This window comes from Numida meleagris, chromosome 1, assembly GCF_002078875.1.
Source record: "Numida meleagris isolate 19003 breed g44 Domestic line chromosome 1, NumMel1.0, whole genome shotgun sequence".
Lineage (NCBI taxonomy): Eukaryota > Metazoa > Chordata > Aves > Galliformes > Numididae > Numida > Numida meleagris.
Window position 1 is genome coordinate 60,182,152 of NC_034409.1, and position 18,209 is coordinate 60,200,360.

The following is an 18,209-nucleotide window of genomic DNA, read 5'->3' on the forward strand; positions in this document are numbered from 1 at the left end:
CCCCAACAGCACAAAGTGTCCTCAGTACCTTCTTCACCTTGCTAAGACCTGTACTCAGGAATCCCAGGTCCCTGAGACCAAAGAGAATGGCTGCAGCAAGGAAGACTTATTGTTATGGAGCAGGGTTAGGGAATAGCTAAACTGGATGCAAGTCCATGTGACCTGATCATACAATCATTAAGGTTGGAAAGACCCTAAGATCATCTCATCCAACCTGATGTTGGGCTGATGGGATGTAGCCATGAAAGAATTGACTGATGCTGTTGTGAGGCCATTCCTGATTACCTTTAAAAGTCTCTGATGGTTGGTTAAAAGTTCCTGCAAACTGGAAAAAAGCATATGTCATCCATGTTTTCAAGAAGATCAAAAAGTATGATCCAAGGAAACTACAGGCTGGTCAGCCTCTATCCACCCCTTGGAAGATGACAGTGGAATTCCTCTGGAAACCAAGGTCAAACACATGAAAGACCAGGTGATTAGAAGTAGTTGGCATGCATTTATGAAGGGAAAGTTGTGCTTTGCTAACTTGTCCCACTTTCTGTTGTGAGATAACTGACTTGGTAGATAAGGATAGACCCTTGAGGGTGTCTATTTTTAATAATGTTTTTTTTTTTTAAACAATCTTCCATAACATCAATAGATGATGAACTGGGGGCCGGATACTTGAGTGAAATATACTAGAAACAGTAAACTGCCAGGTTCAAAGAGTGGTAATCAGCAGCACAAATACAAGCTGCAGGCCAACTATGCTATGGTTAATAGCAGAGTCATATAGTCAAACATCTCTGATTTAAAAAAAAATAATAATAATAATAAAATAAAACAACCTTGGCAATGGAGCAATGTGCATGCTCACAAGCTTACAGATGATCCAAAACAGAAAACAGTGGTCGATATACCAAACAATGTCTCTGAATAGAAAAAACTGACAGGCTAGAAGAACACGCTTAGAGAAGCCTCATTAAATTTAGCGAAGAGAATTGCTTCCTAGTGTATCTGAGGAGGAAAAAACCCCATGTACCGTTGCAAGCTGGGACCTGACTTAAAAGCAGGTTAGTAGTTCTTGAGCACTTCCTGAATAATTTTACAGTCTGAGAAACTACTGATAAAACACCATATTTAATCTGATGTGACTGAAATGCTTTCTGCAGCTGCTTGTGGTTGAATCTGCTTAAGAACAGTGTATTTAACTGCTCTCTGAGGTACCCTGGTGATGTTTTGTTTGACATACAGTGCTAGTGTACGGAGTTTGAAATCTGATCCTGCAAATTAACTTCAAACTTACTTGGAACTTGCACAGAAAATTGCAACATAAATACTTGTGATGTTCTGAATGAAGTGGGAATAGAAGTGTGTGTGGGCATGTGGAAACATGAGTTTGTCATTCATACGGACTCCAGTCTGAATGAAACTCCTAAAGACCAATGTGGTATAAAGAAGGTGGCATTCTTTATTACAGCACTGGCTGCACAGGGATTGTTCCACCTAAAGTGCATACCTTGTGCAAAAGATCTTCAGCTTAAATACATTACTTGTGTTACACATTGATACAAGCTGTAGCAGCATTGTTAAGCTTGCCAGTGCTCGTTGATGGATGCCCCTGCCCTGCAATTTGTTTAGATAAGATGAAGAGCTGTGTCTCTGAACCAGGGAGATAAGGAAGTTCTGCTGATTTTTTTGTACCAAGGAAATAGGAGATCCTGCTTGGAATCAGTCACTGCATATGAAACATACCTCTGGGAAACTTCTGCACATGTAACACAAGTAATGTATATAAACTGGATATCTTTTGTGTAAGCTATGCATGATAGGAGGATAACTTCCATGCATCCAGTGCTGATTAAAGAATGTTTGCTTTCTAACACTCCAACTTGAGTATAAGAGTTTCCTGATCAATCAAAGGTTTTTCCAGGCAGTACATACGTATTCAATACTTTCCTCCAAAATCATTAACACTGGGTTCTGCCTCCTTTCATATTCTCAGTCTTTTCTGTGGCAGTGGTCTTCCTCACTGTGTCTGCTGGTTGAACCTGGCTTTCATGCATGCTCAGTTAGCTCCTTGCCATGATGGTACAATACTTGCTTACACAAAGCTAGCTGATTCAAAGCAGAACTTCCCTTATCTGCTCAGTACAAGGAGTTCAGCATATCATCATTATCTACTTGGTACAAAAACACAGACTCTTCCCATTGTCTAAACAAACTACAGGGCCATCCATCAACAGGACTTAACAAACTTAAAAATATCATTACAACTTCTGCCAGTGCAAGGTAAAAGTGAGGACTCCTCTGCCTTTTATGAAAGACTGTGTGAAACAGCATGGAAGTGGACAGATTTCCACCCTGAGGATGAGGCTATGTAAAGGTGCACTCCTTACCCCCCACCCAGCCTGGTCATTATGCCCAAGGCTTAGTGCACAAAATGAAGTGCAAAAGACCTTGTCCTTGGGACTGGTAACAATTAAAGTTTCACCAGAGACGGCAAACAGCCTCCATATCGTCTCAAATGGGGCGCTCAGAGACCTGATAACAGACACCAAGTTCAGTAGATACAATTCTAAGTTGTATGACTGTGAGTCAGTCATCTCATGCTGTAAATAGCAAGCAGTCTATGAACCCTTTGGAGAGTTCTTGCAACCAGCTGGCTGTGCACCACTCTTCACTTCAGTAGGGGTACCTCTCAAACTTACTTAACACCTGTGCAGAGATTCACCCAAGATGTGCTGATGCCTTGCCAAGGAATCCTCGGTAAGTGATTCACTGTTTTTGGGCTATACAAGCTCTCTTAAGATTTGATCTTAGATTCATTATATACCCCCCCCACCCTCTGTGTAGCAAACAGTCAAGGATATCTATCCATTTTGAATCTTGTGAAGTCACTGTCATCATTCAAGTTACCGTGTCTCTATTTATATCAATAAGTATCTTTTTACCTTCCTGTTATGAGTAAAGCTCCCAGTGCTTTAGTCTCCACCCACAACAGGCTAATAGAAAGTCTTTTACTACTTTGTGCAAGGATCAGTCAGCTACCGACATGAAGAATAGATGACATGTCTGAAACGTCAATATCTCTGTTAATATAAACTGCATATAGTGACTGTTACCTCTGATGGGAAAGGATTTATTGAATAAATTGGGAGCATGGATAACTCTTGATCAGAATAAAGTTTGAGTTCATATGCTGTAAAATAGTGCCTGGGAGGAACAAGTATGTATGTTACAGGAATAATCAGAACTGAAAGATGCTGGAAATAAGGGAAAACAAACTGAAGCCCTCTCTGAAATCATGAATGCGGTGCCTTTTGTCTGAGCAACTGAGAAGCCTGGAAGAGCCAAATCAGCAGAACCAGTAAGAGCAGAATTGAAACCAGGATCAAAGCCAGTAAGACAAAAACAATATACCGTGAAACTGGAGGCCTGTGTTGGACTGGAGCCTGTAATTAACAACTTTTTAAAATATGGACTGTTGTAAGAATGCAATCTGAATATAATACCCCAATTTTGCCTATTATAAAGCCACACTAACAGTCACTATTTGACTGATGTACACCCAGTCGTACAAAATCCTACACAGTGATAGCTGATTTGAAGTTTACGTTACAGTATTGGACTTAAAGGATGTCTTCTTTTGCATTCCATTGGAAGAACAAAGTCTACAGCTGTTTACTTTGAATGGGAGAGCCCTACAACAGGACTGAAAATGCAGTTGTGCTGGACAGTGTTTCCTCAGGGATTCAAGAAGAGTCATAAAAACTTTAACAGCCAAAGCTGTTAAAGGACCAGGAGAGTAATTGGAATGGACTCCCTGCTGAAAAGGATTTGATGAAGTAAAAATCATTGTCACATGTGCTCTTACCTTAGGTCTCCCAAATTTAACAAAACATTTTGAACTGTATTTACATGAGAGAGGATGTAAGGCTTTGGGGGTGCTTGCATAAACTTTTGTAGACTGGAGAAGACCAGTAGCTTACTTTTCAAAATGGGATAAGGTAAGCTGTTGATGTCCAGCATGTCTGAGAGCAGTGGCAGCTGCCATGTTGTTAAAGTAAGAGGTACAAGAATTGGCCATGGGAGAGAAAATTACTGCTTATGTAACACATGTTGTCACAGCAGTGCTAAAGCAGAAAGGATACCATTTGTCATCCCCGAGCTGGATGGTGTAGTATCAAGCAGTACTGCTCAAACAAGAGGGTATAGCAGTGAAAGCATCCAGAGCCCTGAATTCAGCATCATTATTACATGAAAAGGAGTTGGCACGTGATTGTTAACAAACTATTGAACAAGCGTACTCTAGTTGTTCAGATTTGAAGGATACTCCTTTACAGCATCCTGACTGGCAGCTGTTTACTGATGGAAACATCTTTGTTGTGAAAGGAGGATGTAAGGTTGAGTATGCCACTGTCGCTCTAGAAGAAGAAATAGAGGCAAAACCACTGTCAGTGAACATATCCACTCAATGAATTGCTTTAACTGGAGCTCTGCAATTATCATAAGGAAAGTGGGCTAATGTCTATACTGACTCAAAATGTGCTTCTGGGGTAATACATGCTCATGGTATAATTTGGGAATCTTCACAAGGGAATTCTTTAAAATACATTAAAACTATTGTGAAATTATTTGAGGTAGTTAACAAACCTAAATTAAGAACACCGATACAACCTTGTCCTTACCAACAAGGAGGGGCTGGTGAGTAATGAGAAGTTCAGGGGTCGTCTTGGCTACAGTGACCATGGAAAGGTGGAGTTCAAGACCCTTAGGGTGTCAAAGAGGGTGTGCAGCAAGCTTGCTACTCTGGTCAGCAGGAGAGCAGACTTTGAACTCTTCGGGGAACTGTTTGGCAGGTTTACAAGCCCTGGCGGGAAGAAGGGCCCAAGAAAGCTGGTCAGTATGCAAGGACCATCTCCTCCAAGCCCAGAAGCAGTGTGTCCCAAGAAAAAGGAAGACAGGCAAGAATGCCAGAAGGCCTCAGTGGATCAACAACACACTCCTGAACTTACTGAAGTGCAAAAAGAAACTTTACAGGGAGTGGAAGCAAGAATGGGTTATCTGAGGACCACAAAGAAGTTGTCTGAGCAGCTGGGGATCGGGTTAGGAAAGCTAAAACTCCAACAGAATTAAATCTAGCTAGGGACATAAAGGGGATCAAGAAGAAATTCTTCAGGTATATCAGTGACAAAAGGAAGGTCAGGGAAGATGTGGGCCCTCCCTGGTAGGAAACTGGAGACGTGGTCACGAGAGAGATGGAGAAAGCTGAGGTGCTCAGTAACTTCTTTGCCTTAGTCTTCACCAGCAAAGGCTCTAGCTCCACCCAAGCTGCTGAAAGCAAAGGTAAGAACTGGGAGTAGGAAGATCTGCCTGCTGTAAGTGAAGATCAGGCTCAAGATCACCTAAGGAACTGGAAGGTGCACAACTCCATGAGACACGATAAGATCCATCCCCAGGTTCTGAGGGAACTGATGGATAAGTTGCCAAGCCACTATCTATCATATGTGAAAGGTCATGGTAGTCTGGTGAAGTTCCCACTGTCTGAAAAATGTAACCCCCATTTTCAAGAAGGGAAAAAAAGAAGATCCAGGGAACTACAGGGCAGTCAGTCTCACCTCAGTGCCTGGCAAGATCATGGAGCAGATAGGGCCTTCAGGAGGATCTACTAAGGCACATGGAAATTAAAGAGGAGGTGATTGGTGGTATCTGACACAGCTTCATCAAGGGGAAGTCATGCCTGACAAACTTGGTGGCCTTTCATTATAGAGTTACAGTATCAGTGGATAAAGGAAGAGCAGCTGGTGTCATCTACCTGGACTTGTGCAAAGCATTTGACACTGCCCTGCATTACATCTTGGTCGCCAAATTGGAGAAAAATGGATTTGATGGATGAACCGCTCACTGGATAAGGAATTGGCTAAGGAATTGGTTGCACTCAGAGTTGTGGTCAACAGCTCAATGTCCAAGTAGAGACCGCTAACGACTGGTGTTCCTCAGGGATCAGTGCTGGGACCAGTGTTATTTGACATCTTTGTAGCCAACACGGACAGTGAGATCGAGTGCACCACTCAGCAAGTTTGCAGACGACACCAAGCTGAGTGATGCAGTCAACACACTAGCTGGAAGGGATGCTGCTGAGAGGGACCTGGACAGTCTTGAGAGGTGGGCCCATGCCAACCTCATGAAGTTCAACAAGGCCAAGTGTAAGGTCCTGCACCTGGGTCGGGGCAATCCCAAGCACAGATACAGGTTGGGAAGAGACTGGCTTGAGAGCAGCCCTGGATTTGGGAGTGTCAGTTGATAAAAGATTCAACACGAGCCAGCAATGTGTGCCTGCAGCCCGGAAGGTCAACCATATCCTGGGTTGCATCAAGAGAATTGTGGCCAGTGGGTTGAGGAAGGTGATTCTGCCTCTCTACTTTGCTCTTGCGAGAGCCCACCTGGAGTACTGCATCCAGTTCTGGAGCCCCCAACACAAGAAGGACATGGAGTTGTTGGAGGAGGTCCAGAAGAGGGCCATGAAAATGATCAGAGGGTTGGAGCACCTCCTGTGTGAGGACAGTCTGAGAGAGCTGGGGCTCTTCAGCCTGGAGAAGAGAAGGCTCCAGGGGGACCTTATAGTGACCTTCTGGTACCTGAAGTGGGCCTACAGGAAAGCTGGGGAGGGACTTTCTATGAGGACGTGTAGCGACAGGGTGAGGGGAAAAGGCTTTAAACTGGAAGAGGGCAGATTGAGACTCGATACTAGGAATAAATTCTTTACTGTGATGCTGGTGAGACACTGGAACAGGTTGCCCAGCAAGGCTGTGAATGCCCTCTCCCTGGAAGCATTCAAGGCCAGGCTGGGTGAAGTTTTTAGCAATGTGGTCTAGAGGGAGATGTCCCTGCCTATAGCAAGGGGGTTGGAACTGGATGATCTTAGAGGTTCCTTCCAACCCAGACCATTCTATAATGAACTCCAAAGCACATCAAGCTGGACAAACTGATAGAATCAGAGGAATCAGAAAAGCAGTGGATAGAGGTTTTGCCTCTGGTGTAAATTGAATAACCCCTAGGGTTAGAGAAGAAATTAGTCTGTTTGAAATTTTATATGGGAGACATTACACTGTAAACTTAACAGGGATGGAAACTCAAATGCATCTTAAGGCAATCAGTTTTTGAGTTATTAGCTCTTGTCTTTGGCAGGTGTTCTTGCTTCTCTCCATAGGTACATCCAACTGAGATCTCCTGTGCCTTTGGATTCATCTGAACATCCATTTAAACCCGGAGATCAAATATATCTACAGACCTGGAAAGAGGAGCCACTGTCAGAAAAGTGGAAGGGACCTTATGTTTTACTGCTAACACAGCACAGCTGTGAAACATCAGGGAATTCATTCCTGGATCAGTAACCACAGAGCCAATAGTTGTAACGAGTAAACCTTATAAGGCAATCTCAATTGCGCTGCTTCAGCTGCAGGTGAGACATCTGGGATGTAGATACAGATCTATCACTGTGGGAATCGAGTGTTGTTTCTGCATTAGAACAAGATAATAATTTTCTTGATTTCATGGCCTCTGCTGCCATTTGGGTCCTTTATTAAAAACTAGCTAGCAACAATTTCTGTATAGCTAGCACGAAAATGTATGTTATACTTTGTCATACACATTGTAAGAATACCCTGCACGAGACTGATCGAATCAGAGAACAAGTCATGACATGCCCAAGGAAGTGCCTAAAGAGGCCTCAGGAAGGCCTGGCATCCCCACCTCGGTGCTCTTGGTGTAACAAGGAAAGTGTCCTTTGGACAGAATGGAAGAAGCTTTGGAGAAAATCACCGTATCAACGTCATAAGAAGAGTACCGAGACATCTTGGAAACAGCAGGATGGCCACTGACTGGCACAAGATAGCACATGAATTAACAAGTGTCAGAATGTAATTAACAAATGTAAACCTTCGGTAAGATTGTGAACCTGGATACCCAGCCAATGGGGAAACAGGGCAGTGGGTAGGCAAGGGGGAGAAACAAGGTACAAAAGCTGTCATACTGTGTCCATAGGTGCGCTCCTGTTTTACAAGACGCCCGCCATTGCAATTGCGAATTAAATCTGCTTTTATCAGAGACACCGTCCTGATAAATTATTTGGATATTTCCAACAGAACTATAACCCTGAGTAAGCACCTTAATTAGGAAAAAAAAAAAAAAAAAGGAAATAATTGTGAGAAATACCTCAAATGATTTTTCGGAGACCAGATCTCTTGCGAAAAAAATCATGGTTGCATTGGTGGGCGTTCTGCAAGCAGGAGTGCCTGCTGGAAGAAACACGAGCACTTATATCTCCTAGTTCCAACGCTGAGTCCCTCCCCTGCTGCGAGGTTCACATTCTTTGCGTGCACATCCCCTTAGGTAGCTGACAAAGTCTATTCCTCTTTGTTTCTCCAAGTGGAATCCACAAAACAGTTGCCAAGCCATTATCTCCCGCCATAAGTCTGCCAGATATGTTTGTTTCTTCTTCCGCAGTTCTGGGTACAGCCTTACCTTCGGTAGTCCACCCTCCCCCCAGCTCCCCAGAGGAGGAGAGTACACAAATTAACACGCCAGCCAGAGTCTCCTCTTATCTCTCAAGAATGCGCGTACTCCATTCTTTAACCACAGAAAAAAAACTAATCTTTTATCGAGGGTCCTGAGGTATGTCCCATTCGGTACAACGTTCTGTTACTTATGCAAAAACAGTACCTCATCTCACACATAGTTCTGAGACATCAACTTGAATGAAATCTGGAAACAAACTAGAATATTGCTTGAGGTCCAGGGAGATGATTACCTCTCTTGGATTTGAGGAGACGTGGAAATGCCTGACTTTCTGGTTCCCTCACTTGAGTGCATGGGTTAAGAAAATGCTGATGGTGCCAGTACATCTTATCAGCCTTTGTACACACAGATGTATTTTTTTTTCAATGCATTTTCCAGTGTACTTATAAACTCCTAGGACCTTTCAAAATTAGAAGGAGAAATCGGGGAAGATTAAAAACTTAGCTAATGCTTTATTAGGTCAAGGAATTCTTGACCTACCCGACCTTCCCCACACTTTACTTAGTCTTAAGAAGATACTCCACGCTAAATGTTAAAGTCAGGAAGAAAGGGAAGGCCACCCCTCTTTGTGCGAGACTGGGGTTTCCACACTCTTTCAGGCGCGGCTGCGACTCGCTGAGGCGGAGCAGCCCGGGACAGCGGCGGGACTACACCTCCCATCATGCCCGGCTGCAGGGAGCAGCCGCCATTTCGCCACCGTTCCCCCTAGCCGTTGAGCTCGGGCGGCTCCCTGTGCCCCGCCGTCGCCATGAGCCGCCTCAGCGGCGGTTGGGACGGCGCCAGCGGGGAAGCTCAGCTCCTCCTGGATCTGTGAGTGCCGCCCCGACGCCTCCCCGCCGCTGCCCGCCGGTCCCTCTCCGCGGTGGGGTCAGGGCCGGCTCTGAGCCCTGTCCTCGGGGCGGGGCCGCCGCCTGGAGTTAACGCAGCGCTGGCCGGCTGCCCTCATCTGGGGGAGCGGGGCTGATGGCTAGCAGGCTTTGGGTCCGGGTCGAGGCGTGTGTTAGCTGGCAGTTGGGCAGGGCAGGCGGCAGGATGGGTGATGGGTGTGATGGGTGGCACGGTAGGTGACAGGGCTTGTCGCAGGGCCGTCTGGCTGGAGTGACAGATGGGTGACCGCGTTTGGCAGGTGGGTGGCAGGATGGCCCTTGACAGGTCTGCAGGCGGAGGGGTGGTGGAGGATCCCTGGTTGCTGCTGGGCCCAGTGAGTCTGCTGGAGGGTGTTTTGCTTTGGCTCTGTCATGCTGTCACGGTCCTTTGCACTTATGAGGGAGTGAGAGACAGGAGGGATAAAACATTGGTTTGACAGGTGAAGAAGAAGAGCTGTCAAGCAGTACAGTTTGTCTTATTCTTTTAAGGCATTGCAGGTAAGATTATAATTGCCACGTGCTGGGAAAAATTCAGCTCCACTAGGCTGGTTCAGTTATCTTTATCCCAAAAAGAGTCAGAGGAGTTTTTAGCTTTCTTTATTAGGATAAAGGGGGAGACCACTGGGAGCATTTCCTGGTGGGATCTCTCAACTCATCAGAGGTCACAGACTTTTTTTTATCCCTGTACCCCGACTGTATAGTGAGCCCTCCTCTCCCTCTTTCCCCATTAGCTAAGGTACTCAGGGTTTGCATTCTCAGTTCACCTACCACATGCTCATCCCCCCCAGCACGTACCCCGTTCATTTCTTTTGTTTATACATAATTTGTAATCTGGATTTAGACTTCGTTGTTTTGCCCAACTAGAGCTATCTTTGTATCCTGTTTGATGAAGTCTGTCGCTCTTTTTTCTGTCAAACAAACAAGATTTACAAGCAGGTGCTAAGCTAGCATCTCATGCTATATATCTGCGAGATAAGTTTGTTTAACAAGTTCCTCTTCACAGCCTTTATTCATCAGCCTTATCTTATTTTGCAAGGACATCTTATCCTTTCTTTGTTCATCTCACATGGTATAGCTGATAAATGTTTTATTTTTTTCACATTAGCTGCAATAGTAGTGAAAACATAGGTGATTAATTGTTGAAGCAACAAATCAGAAACATCCTCTGAAAACAAGCAGGTTTTGAAAATGATGCAATTCTTCTTAAGGTCAGGCTGGACAGGGCTCTGAGCAACCTGATCTAGCTGTGGGTGTCCCTGTTCGTTGCAGAGGAGTTGGACTAGATGACCCTTAAGGGTCCCTTTCCAACTCAAGCAATTCAGTGTTTCTGTGATCTTAAAATGCTTTTCTCCCAAGCCAAATTTAAAAACTCAGCAGCAAGAGACAGTTAAAAGTAACTAGGAGACTCAGTGTAACTCATGTTGATTTGCATTTGTCTGTATTGTTGAATGAGGTATTCTTTGCATATTGAACTAAGTAGTTGGTCTCGAATGGCTCGTACCTATTCACGCATGGCTGGGGTAATCCATGGTAAAAAAAAAAAAAAAAACACAACAAAGTTTGTATTTTGTTTTTAGATACAATTATTTCTATATGCTACAGTATATGGTGACAGTTTGCCTCTATCAGGATGAATCTAGCTCTGCAGGAAAGCGGGCCAAAATGTAGGTGTCATGACAAATAAGTACAAGTCTTATGGGGTGTGGCTGAAGCAACTGGGGTTGTTCAGTCTGGAAAAGAGGGGGCTCAGGGAAGACCTCATCGCTCTCTACAACAACCTGAAAGGAGGTTGTGGTGAGGTGGGGATCGGCTGCTTCTCCCAGGTAACAGCAACAGGATGAGAGATAATGGCCTTAAGTTGCCCCAGGGAAGGTTCAGGTTGGATATTAGGAAACATTTCTTCTCAGAAGGAGTGGTGATGCATTGGAACAGGCTGCCCAGGGAGGTGGTGAAGTCTCCATCCCTGGAGGTGTGGATGCGGCACTGAGGGATGTGGTTAGCATGCATTGTTGGAATGGGTTGATGGTTGGACTGCATGATGGTTGGAGGTCTTTTCCAGCCCCAACGATTCTATGATTGTATAATTCTAAGTACTTAGCGCCTTACAGAACTGTGTGCACTTCAGTGGCAAAGGAATGTTCACCCATTCTTTCGTGTAACTCAGTAGAATGCCATCCTGGGAGAAGGGATGATCACATTGTAGGTGAATACGTAGGCCAGTACAAAGGCTCAGAAACGCTGTCTGGCTTACCCTAGCTCAAGGTAGAGTGCCCCTTCACATTAATCAGCATGCTGCACAGATCTGTCAGTGGTAAGGGTCACCATTGTCATCTTTAGTGCTTTGATAAGATATCTGTGAAGCAAACAACCTTTTATCATATCTGCTGACAGGTATTGTTACATATAGAAAAGGGAAGAGATGTAGATGGTGTAACCTGCATGTGCTGAGTGGGAGGGCTCTCTGTTATAATTCATCAGCTGAGTTAATCCAGCAGGCAGTGACAACATGGTGCTCTTTCATATCTCCATAGGGATCAGTTAAAGGTAGTACACATGTGTGCTCACATTAGGCAGCGATCGTGCATGCTGGCAGATGGATCTTTACAGCCGCAGCATATGGTTAAACTCTGGATTCTGCTTGAAATCACTGCCTCCTCCTTACAGTGTCTTCTGAAGTGACCCACTGCAGGTGTTCTTACTCCATTTTATTCTAATTTGATTTAACTCCCGTCTGCTGCTGCTGCCCTCAGCCATGTGTTGTGGCAGTGTTATTCTGTGACCTCAGTTCTAGTCAAGTGAATTTTCATTCAGATCAGTTGCAGCTGGGAATGTTAGAGGGTCATCGTGAGGAAGGCACATCTAAAAATGGTTGGAGAGATGAGTGGGCTGGAGTTAAGACTTTTTCAGCATCAGTTTGTTCCTTTTTTTGAGTAAATGTGTGTAATGACAGCTGAGCTGCTAATAGAAATCACTTGCAAGAGTTCTGTCTTGCTTTTTGCGAAGCCTGAGCAGTAGCCGTACTTTGCTTATTTTGCATGATTAATCTGTTAAAATTATGGATTACACTGCCTGCTTGTGTTCTCCTGATTAGCTGTGTATAAGGCCTAGTAATTTCTCTTTACGTGTATTGTAGAGCTTGATACTCTTAACAATTTTTACTTATTGGATACTAATCTTCTTAACGCTATTTTATTAGTAATACTGCAGCAATCTTATCTATTATACTGGTAGGATTAATACTTGAAACTAATAATTACATTTAAAAAAATGTGTATAATTTTAGTGTATTGTTTTGTATCTGACTCTAATCAGGTGATGGCCATCTGTGCTTTAAGCTTGTTCCTTAGGCTGAGCCTTAAGCTTTGTGTTTGACTAGCAGAACTTCCAGCAGAAACTAAAAATTGAAACAAATCTGTGTGTGCAGCACTCCTTTAACAAGAGCATTGTTTTTAAGATCTCTGAACCTGAACGTGCATTTATACAGGTGTTTCTGCTGCTTCCTGCTTGTTACCCTTTGCCTCCATCCCAGAGCTCACTTCTCTTTTGCACAAGAGCATCACGTAAGAAATATTTAGAAGCTTTATTTTTTTGGCTCGAGTTCCACGTTACATCCTGTATTAGTTTCTGTTTTTTGAAGTTCACTGTTCCCAAGGTGAGAAATGACCAGCTTACACAGCTGATGCAGTTTGAAGGCTGGAGTATTGAGGTGAGCCAAAAGTGTGGTTGGTTTATGTAGTTATGCTTGGTTGCAAACTGACTGCGTAGGAGTTGCAGGGCCTGCCAAGGAGGCTTTTAGTGGAGAGGTGGAGGCAGCTGGGGCAGGTAACAGCTTCAGTAGTGCCAAGGCTCTCAGAGTCCTGGCAGGTGTTTTAATATCATTTATTAATGCCCAAACATGCGCTCAGAACCAAGAGAGTTTCTACAGTCAAAAGTGAGGCTCTTAGAGCAACGAAAACCAAATAGCACGTTTTAAGGTGTTTTCATTAAGATTGTCACTGCACTGTAAAGAAGTGTTCTGCACGTGCAGTTAGGAATTGCTTAGATTTGATCGTTCCCTGTGTTGTTCATGGATAGCATTAACGGGTAGCCAGCCCGTTGCAGGTCAGTGCTTCCTCTAACCTGTCTGTGTGTTTGAAAGCTGAGGCCTTAAGGAAGGCATCGGAACACTTGCAGACGGCTGCATCTGTATGTACAAAAACTGAGTATAGAAGTAGAGCTTCACTTTCAAAATGAAGCTCCCTTGTATGGTCTTGTTGTGCGTATAAGTTACCTAATGCTAAAGAATGCAGAAAGATGTATCTGATTTAATTGCTTGTCTGTTTTAGCATCCTTTCTTCTGGTTCTTTTCTTCTAATGAATCCCAGTTCTAACATCTGTTCTGCTGTTCTTTAATGTGTGACGTAACTTAGTGTAAGCTGGATTGTTTTTAGAGTAATTAGTTATCGAGATCTGTAAAGATAGGGAATTTAGTTCAGGTGGTTATGGTCAGTAGGCAATAGAACTTTCAATTCAGGGCACTACACTGCTTTCATGCACTCCTGTTAAGTTTCTAAGCAACAGGGCATGGTGCGGAGATATCCTTCCCCAGTTTTGGTTTTGCTCTAGCATAGTGCTTTTAGAAGTCTTGTAATTTCCTGGAAGACAAAGCGTTACCTTTTGTGTCTGCATATGGGTTAGATTCCTGCTCACTTAATCGTCCTCCTTTACCTAGGGACTTAATTTTTCATAATAATCTCTCCCTTCAGGGATTTGGCAATTTCTTCTTTAAGGACTAGCTGTCTCTAAGTGTGCCAGTGAGTGCTGATGATCTGAAGGTCAGCCTGCTCAAGGTGCTTAAAAGGCATTCCCAAGAGTTGCTTCTGGTCTTTCAGCGAGGCTGTGATTTTTAACAGCCCAAAGCTGCAGAAGTTGAGATACATCCTGGTTCGTACAAATACTTGAGTCCCGTGTTTCTCAGAAATTAGCTTACAGTGTCTTAACAGAGCATTGTCTCCTGATGGAAGCCTTGTGTAAGGTGAGTTTCAGCATCTGGCAAAGGGGAGAGATTTCTCAGAACAGGAAAACCCTCAGATATAAAAGGTGCACAGAGAGCAGGATCATGACACGTACAGAACGTGTGGGTGGAACAGTACATGTTGGTGTTATTGTTAGTTCAAAATGTCTAGCCTGGTGTGTAGGATCATCACGCTGTTTTCTTCATGTTGATGAATATTTTCGAAGGATGAGATGGAAGGAGCAGGAGGCCTAACTGTTGCTATTAAGAAGAATGGCTATTTTGACTCAAACCAACCAATGTTTCTAACTGCGTTAGGATTTCAGCCAGGTGTTTCTGTGAGAACCTTACTTCTCAGCCCAGGGCAACTGAGTTTCCAAAAGAACCATGGCTGATGAGACTATTTGAATGCCTTGTGGCAGTATAGAACAGCTGGACCCAGTGAGGTTTGGAGGCAGCACAGTTGAATGTGGAAGTTGAAATCTTTTGGTTTGATTGTTCTGTTTCTAATACGTAATGCCTTTTTTGACTGTGTAACTTCCCTGTATTTCAGATGCGTTCAGTATTTGACAAAGCACCTTTCCAGATACGCTGCGGATATCAAGACATTGCCACCTAACATAAAGGATAAACTAATTAAATTAATGAGTAGACAAGGGCAAATAACAGATTCAAACATCAGTGAGGTAAGAACCGATTCAGAACTGTTCTGTCTATGGTAGTTAATCCATGAGGATGAACTAAACTAACTCCTTATGTGAGACAACAGATGAATTCAGGACTGCTTAAACTGACAGTATCTTCACTTTTTTCTTGTTCTTTTCCCTACGCTTTGTAACGCTAATAGCCATGTATTAAAAATAATGCAATTACATTTGTAGCAATAAGTGGATGAAAAATGCACTCCAGCCAGTGATAATTTACTTCTGTGTGATCAGCTGACAAATATAATCTCTTTTCAGTGCTGCAAACTGGGCTGTTTTAAACTAGTCCGTGCTAGAGACTGTAGTGCCTTTCAAGAAGCCAGTGCATAATTTGTTACAAGATTTCAGGAACTTGCTAAGTTTCTGTCACGCTCTTGACATTAAGATTTATTTTCATTCTTTGAAATACGATTGTGCTAGGGCTAGAAATTGATGGTTCAAATCCTCTAATCACTTTTGCTCATCAGCAAATGGCTTTTCTTTAGCTGTTAATTGAGAGGCACATCTGCTTTGGTATCTGTCCACTGTTATCTTGTTTTGCTTCAAAGGGAAGTGTGAGAATTGAGGAGAGCTAAAGGCTGACCTTGGTGAAGCAGGAGATGAATGACTCCCTGTTTGTAGCTGTTTTGACCTGCAGCTCCCAAGAGAGCTATCAGTTCCACAGAGTATCAGTTCCACAGAGCCAAAGCAGTGAAACTAAGTCTGGAGGCAGAATTAAAAGTGCTGTGGGAAAACCTTCAAACAGACCTTTTTATCTTTAGTATGTATCATTTTTAATTGTAAAAAAAAAAAAAAAAAAAAAAAGTTCTCAAGTGTTCTTTATCTTATTTTGGTGAGTTTGTGTTGAAACAATTTGATTTTGGCTGTTTTCACTAAGTAAGCCTTTCTAAGCATCCTAAGAGATGCATATAATTATAACTGTAGGGTTGTATGTATAAATACTCAAAGACATTAAGATATCTTTAGTCTGGGAAGAAACTGGGCAGTTGACTTATAATTTTTCGTCTGGCTCTTTGCAAAATCTCTTGTCTTTGTCTTTGTTCAGCGGCTGATCAGTGCCTTTTCTTGGAGCTGTTTTTTTACTTGAATGTTCCATTTTTGTTCTTTTTCTCCTGTGTGTTTCCTTTTTCTGTTCCTGGAATTTCCTGTAATCACTTTCCTTGAGCATGATTTATCTTAGCTTTCTTTCCTAACAGTTCCCAGGTTTACTCTTATTTAATTTGCATTTTTCTTTAAATGCTAGCTACCTTTATGGTTCTGAATTTATACTGTTTCTCCATACTGTTTGACTGTTCAGCATTCACGTTCTTTCGTCTTGCAGATACTCTTCTTGTTCAACATAGCAAAACCACTTTAGGTAGTTGAGCTCTTTTTATTGTTCCTTGCTTGCACCATGCATAACCGAATATTTTATGCTCTGAACGTTTGCAGAATCTGTTTTTCTTCCACATGGGTAAGGAATTTTCTGTCTTTGTTACTGCTTCCCTCCTGCTCTTTTCTTTCATAGTCTCTATAGATCTGTTCTCTTGGATTTTCCAGGCTGTGATGATTCATTTGCTTTTAGGCCTGGTTTTTCTTCACTGCTGTCCAGCATTTTGTTTAAGGTTTTAACTTCTTGTAGTTGAAATTCTGTTCACTTGCACTTAGCCATAAGCTTTCATTGATCTCTTACCATCCTGCTCTTGCCCAGACTTGTTTTACCATCCTTTTTTTTCCTTACTCTACTTCTTGCTTGGAGGAGCTTTCCATGGCATGTATGCTAAACTCCTTGCAGCTCCATTTTACCCTAAAGGTACATAAAGCACTTCAGCTTTTGTCTGCAGAATATAAGGCTGTACTCTAATCTCCTGTATTTTGCATCCAAACTGTCCTTATTCTACCTTAATTCCACCTCTTTGAGACAAATTAGATTTTAGTATACGTATTCAATGAAAATGAATCTGTGAATAACAACAGAAAACAAACCATTAAGTAATAACTAAATGTGTGAAATATCATTGGCTAGGGAAACTTCATACTCCAGCTACTTTAAATAGCATAGTAGTACCGTGGCTTCTCGTTTAGAATTCTCTACCTCTAATAGTTCTTTTCCCCATTTTGCAGTCCTAATATCTTACAAAGTTTTTCACGTGGCTTTGAAACCAGGAGTCTACTCACTTTTGTGGTGATCCAGGCAATTTGAAATTGTGTGAGAAAGTTGATAGTCAGGGAAAGCATCTTGAATAAATGTCGATTGAGTTCAAGCATATCATCCCTGGGTTTGATATTAGTTCATGAGATACAAATTCAGAAATAAGAATGAAATAGAAATTGAATGTGACTCTTGTGAAAACTGCTTACAGGCATATTGTAGGACTTGGTGGTTTTATGGCATAGAGGCATGTTTCAGGCTTCTAGTATTTGGGGGATAATACTGTCAAAGCTGCCTTCTGTTTGCCACTTTGGAAAAAGGTTGCAATTGTAATCAGCTAGAACTTTTTGCATCTTTTCAGGAGGCTTGTTCGACTTCATTAGTAAAGATTTTAGCATCGTGTGTATTTGCACAACGTAAGAACAGTGTTCCTTATTCTTTGTGAGTTAAGAGAGGGAGTGACAAGCTCAATGGGGTAGTATGAGATAATGATCTAACATTTGCCTGTTGATCAGAACACATAGTGACACAAGGACTGGAAAGAGGAGGACTATAAATAATATTTAGTAAAAAGTGGTGAGAGTCCCCCAAAGTGAAATGGAAGGTAAGATACGTGGTTATTATTACTAAAATCTGAGGCCTCCATCACTTTGTGTCTAAGTTTCGTAAATGCTCTTTGGGAGAAAGGAAGACCTATGGTCTCGTGGGATTTCAAGAGCCTATTTAATGAGGATTTGGTATCTCTGCATGTGTGTGGGTGAGGAAAAATACTCTGGGGCAAAATATTTGTCAAGTCTCAACTTAAATCTGGTGAAGAGATAAAGGTTTGTTTACAAGCAGTATTTATACTTCAGCTCTCTGCCATCCAAGTTCTAATAAGTCAGAGAATATTATCCTTGGTAAACATACTGGTGTTAACAACTGTAGCATCCACTGTTTAAATAGTAGTGTTAATG

General features: G+C 42.7%; 1 protein-coding gene across 7 annotated transcripts in view; it reads left to right on the top strand.

Moving 5' to 3' along the window:
* AMN1 (antagonist of mitotic exit network 1 homolog) overlaps positions 1-18,209 on the top strand; it is a 43,132-nt gene that overhangs the window by 11,333 nt on the left and 13,590 nt on the right. The window contains exons 3-4 of one of the 7 annotated variants that reach the window (XM_021389089.1): positions 7,193-7,444; positions 14,972-15,104. In XM_021389089.1, the coding sequence (XP_021244764.1) occupies positions 15,063-15,104 (42 nt within the window). In that variant the 5' untranslated portion in view covers positions 7,193-7,444; positions 14,972-15,062. The other 6 variants (XM_021389079.1, XM_021389103.1, XM_021389120.1 and 3 more) reach the window with 6 other exon arrangements.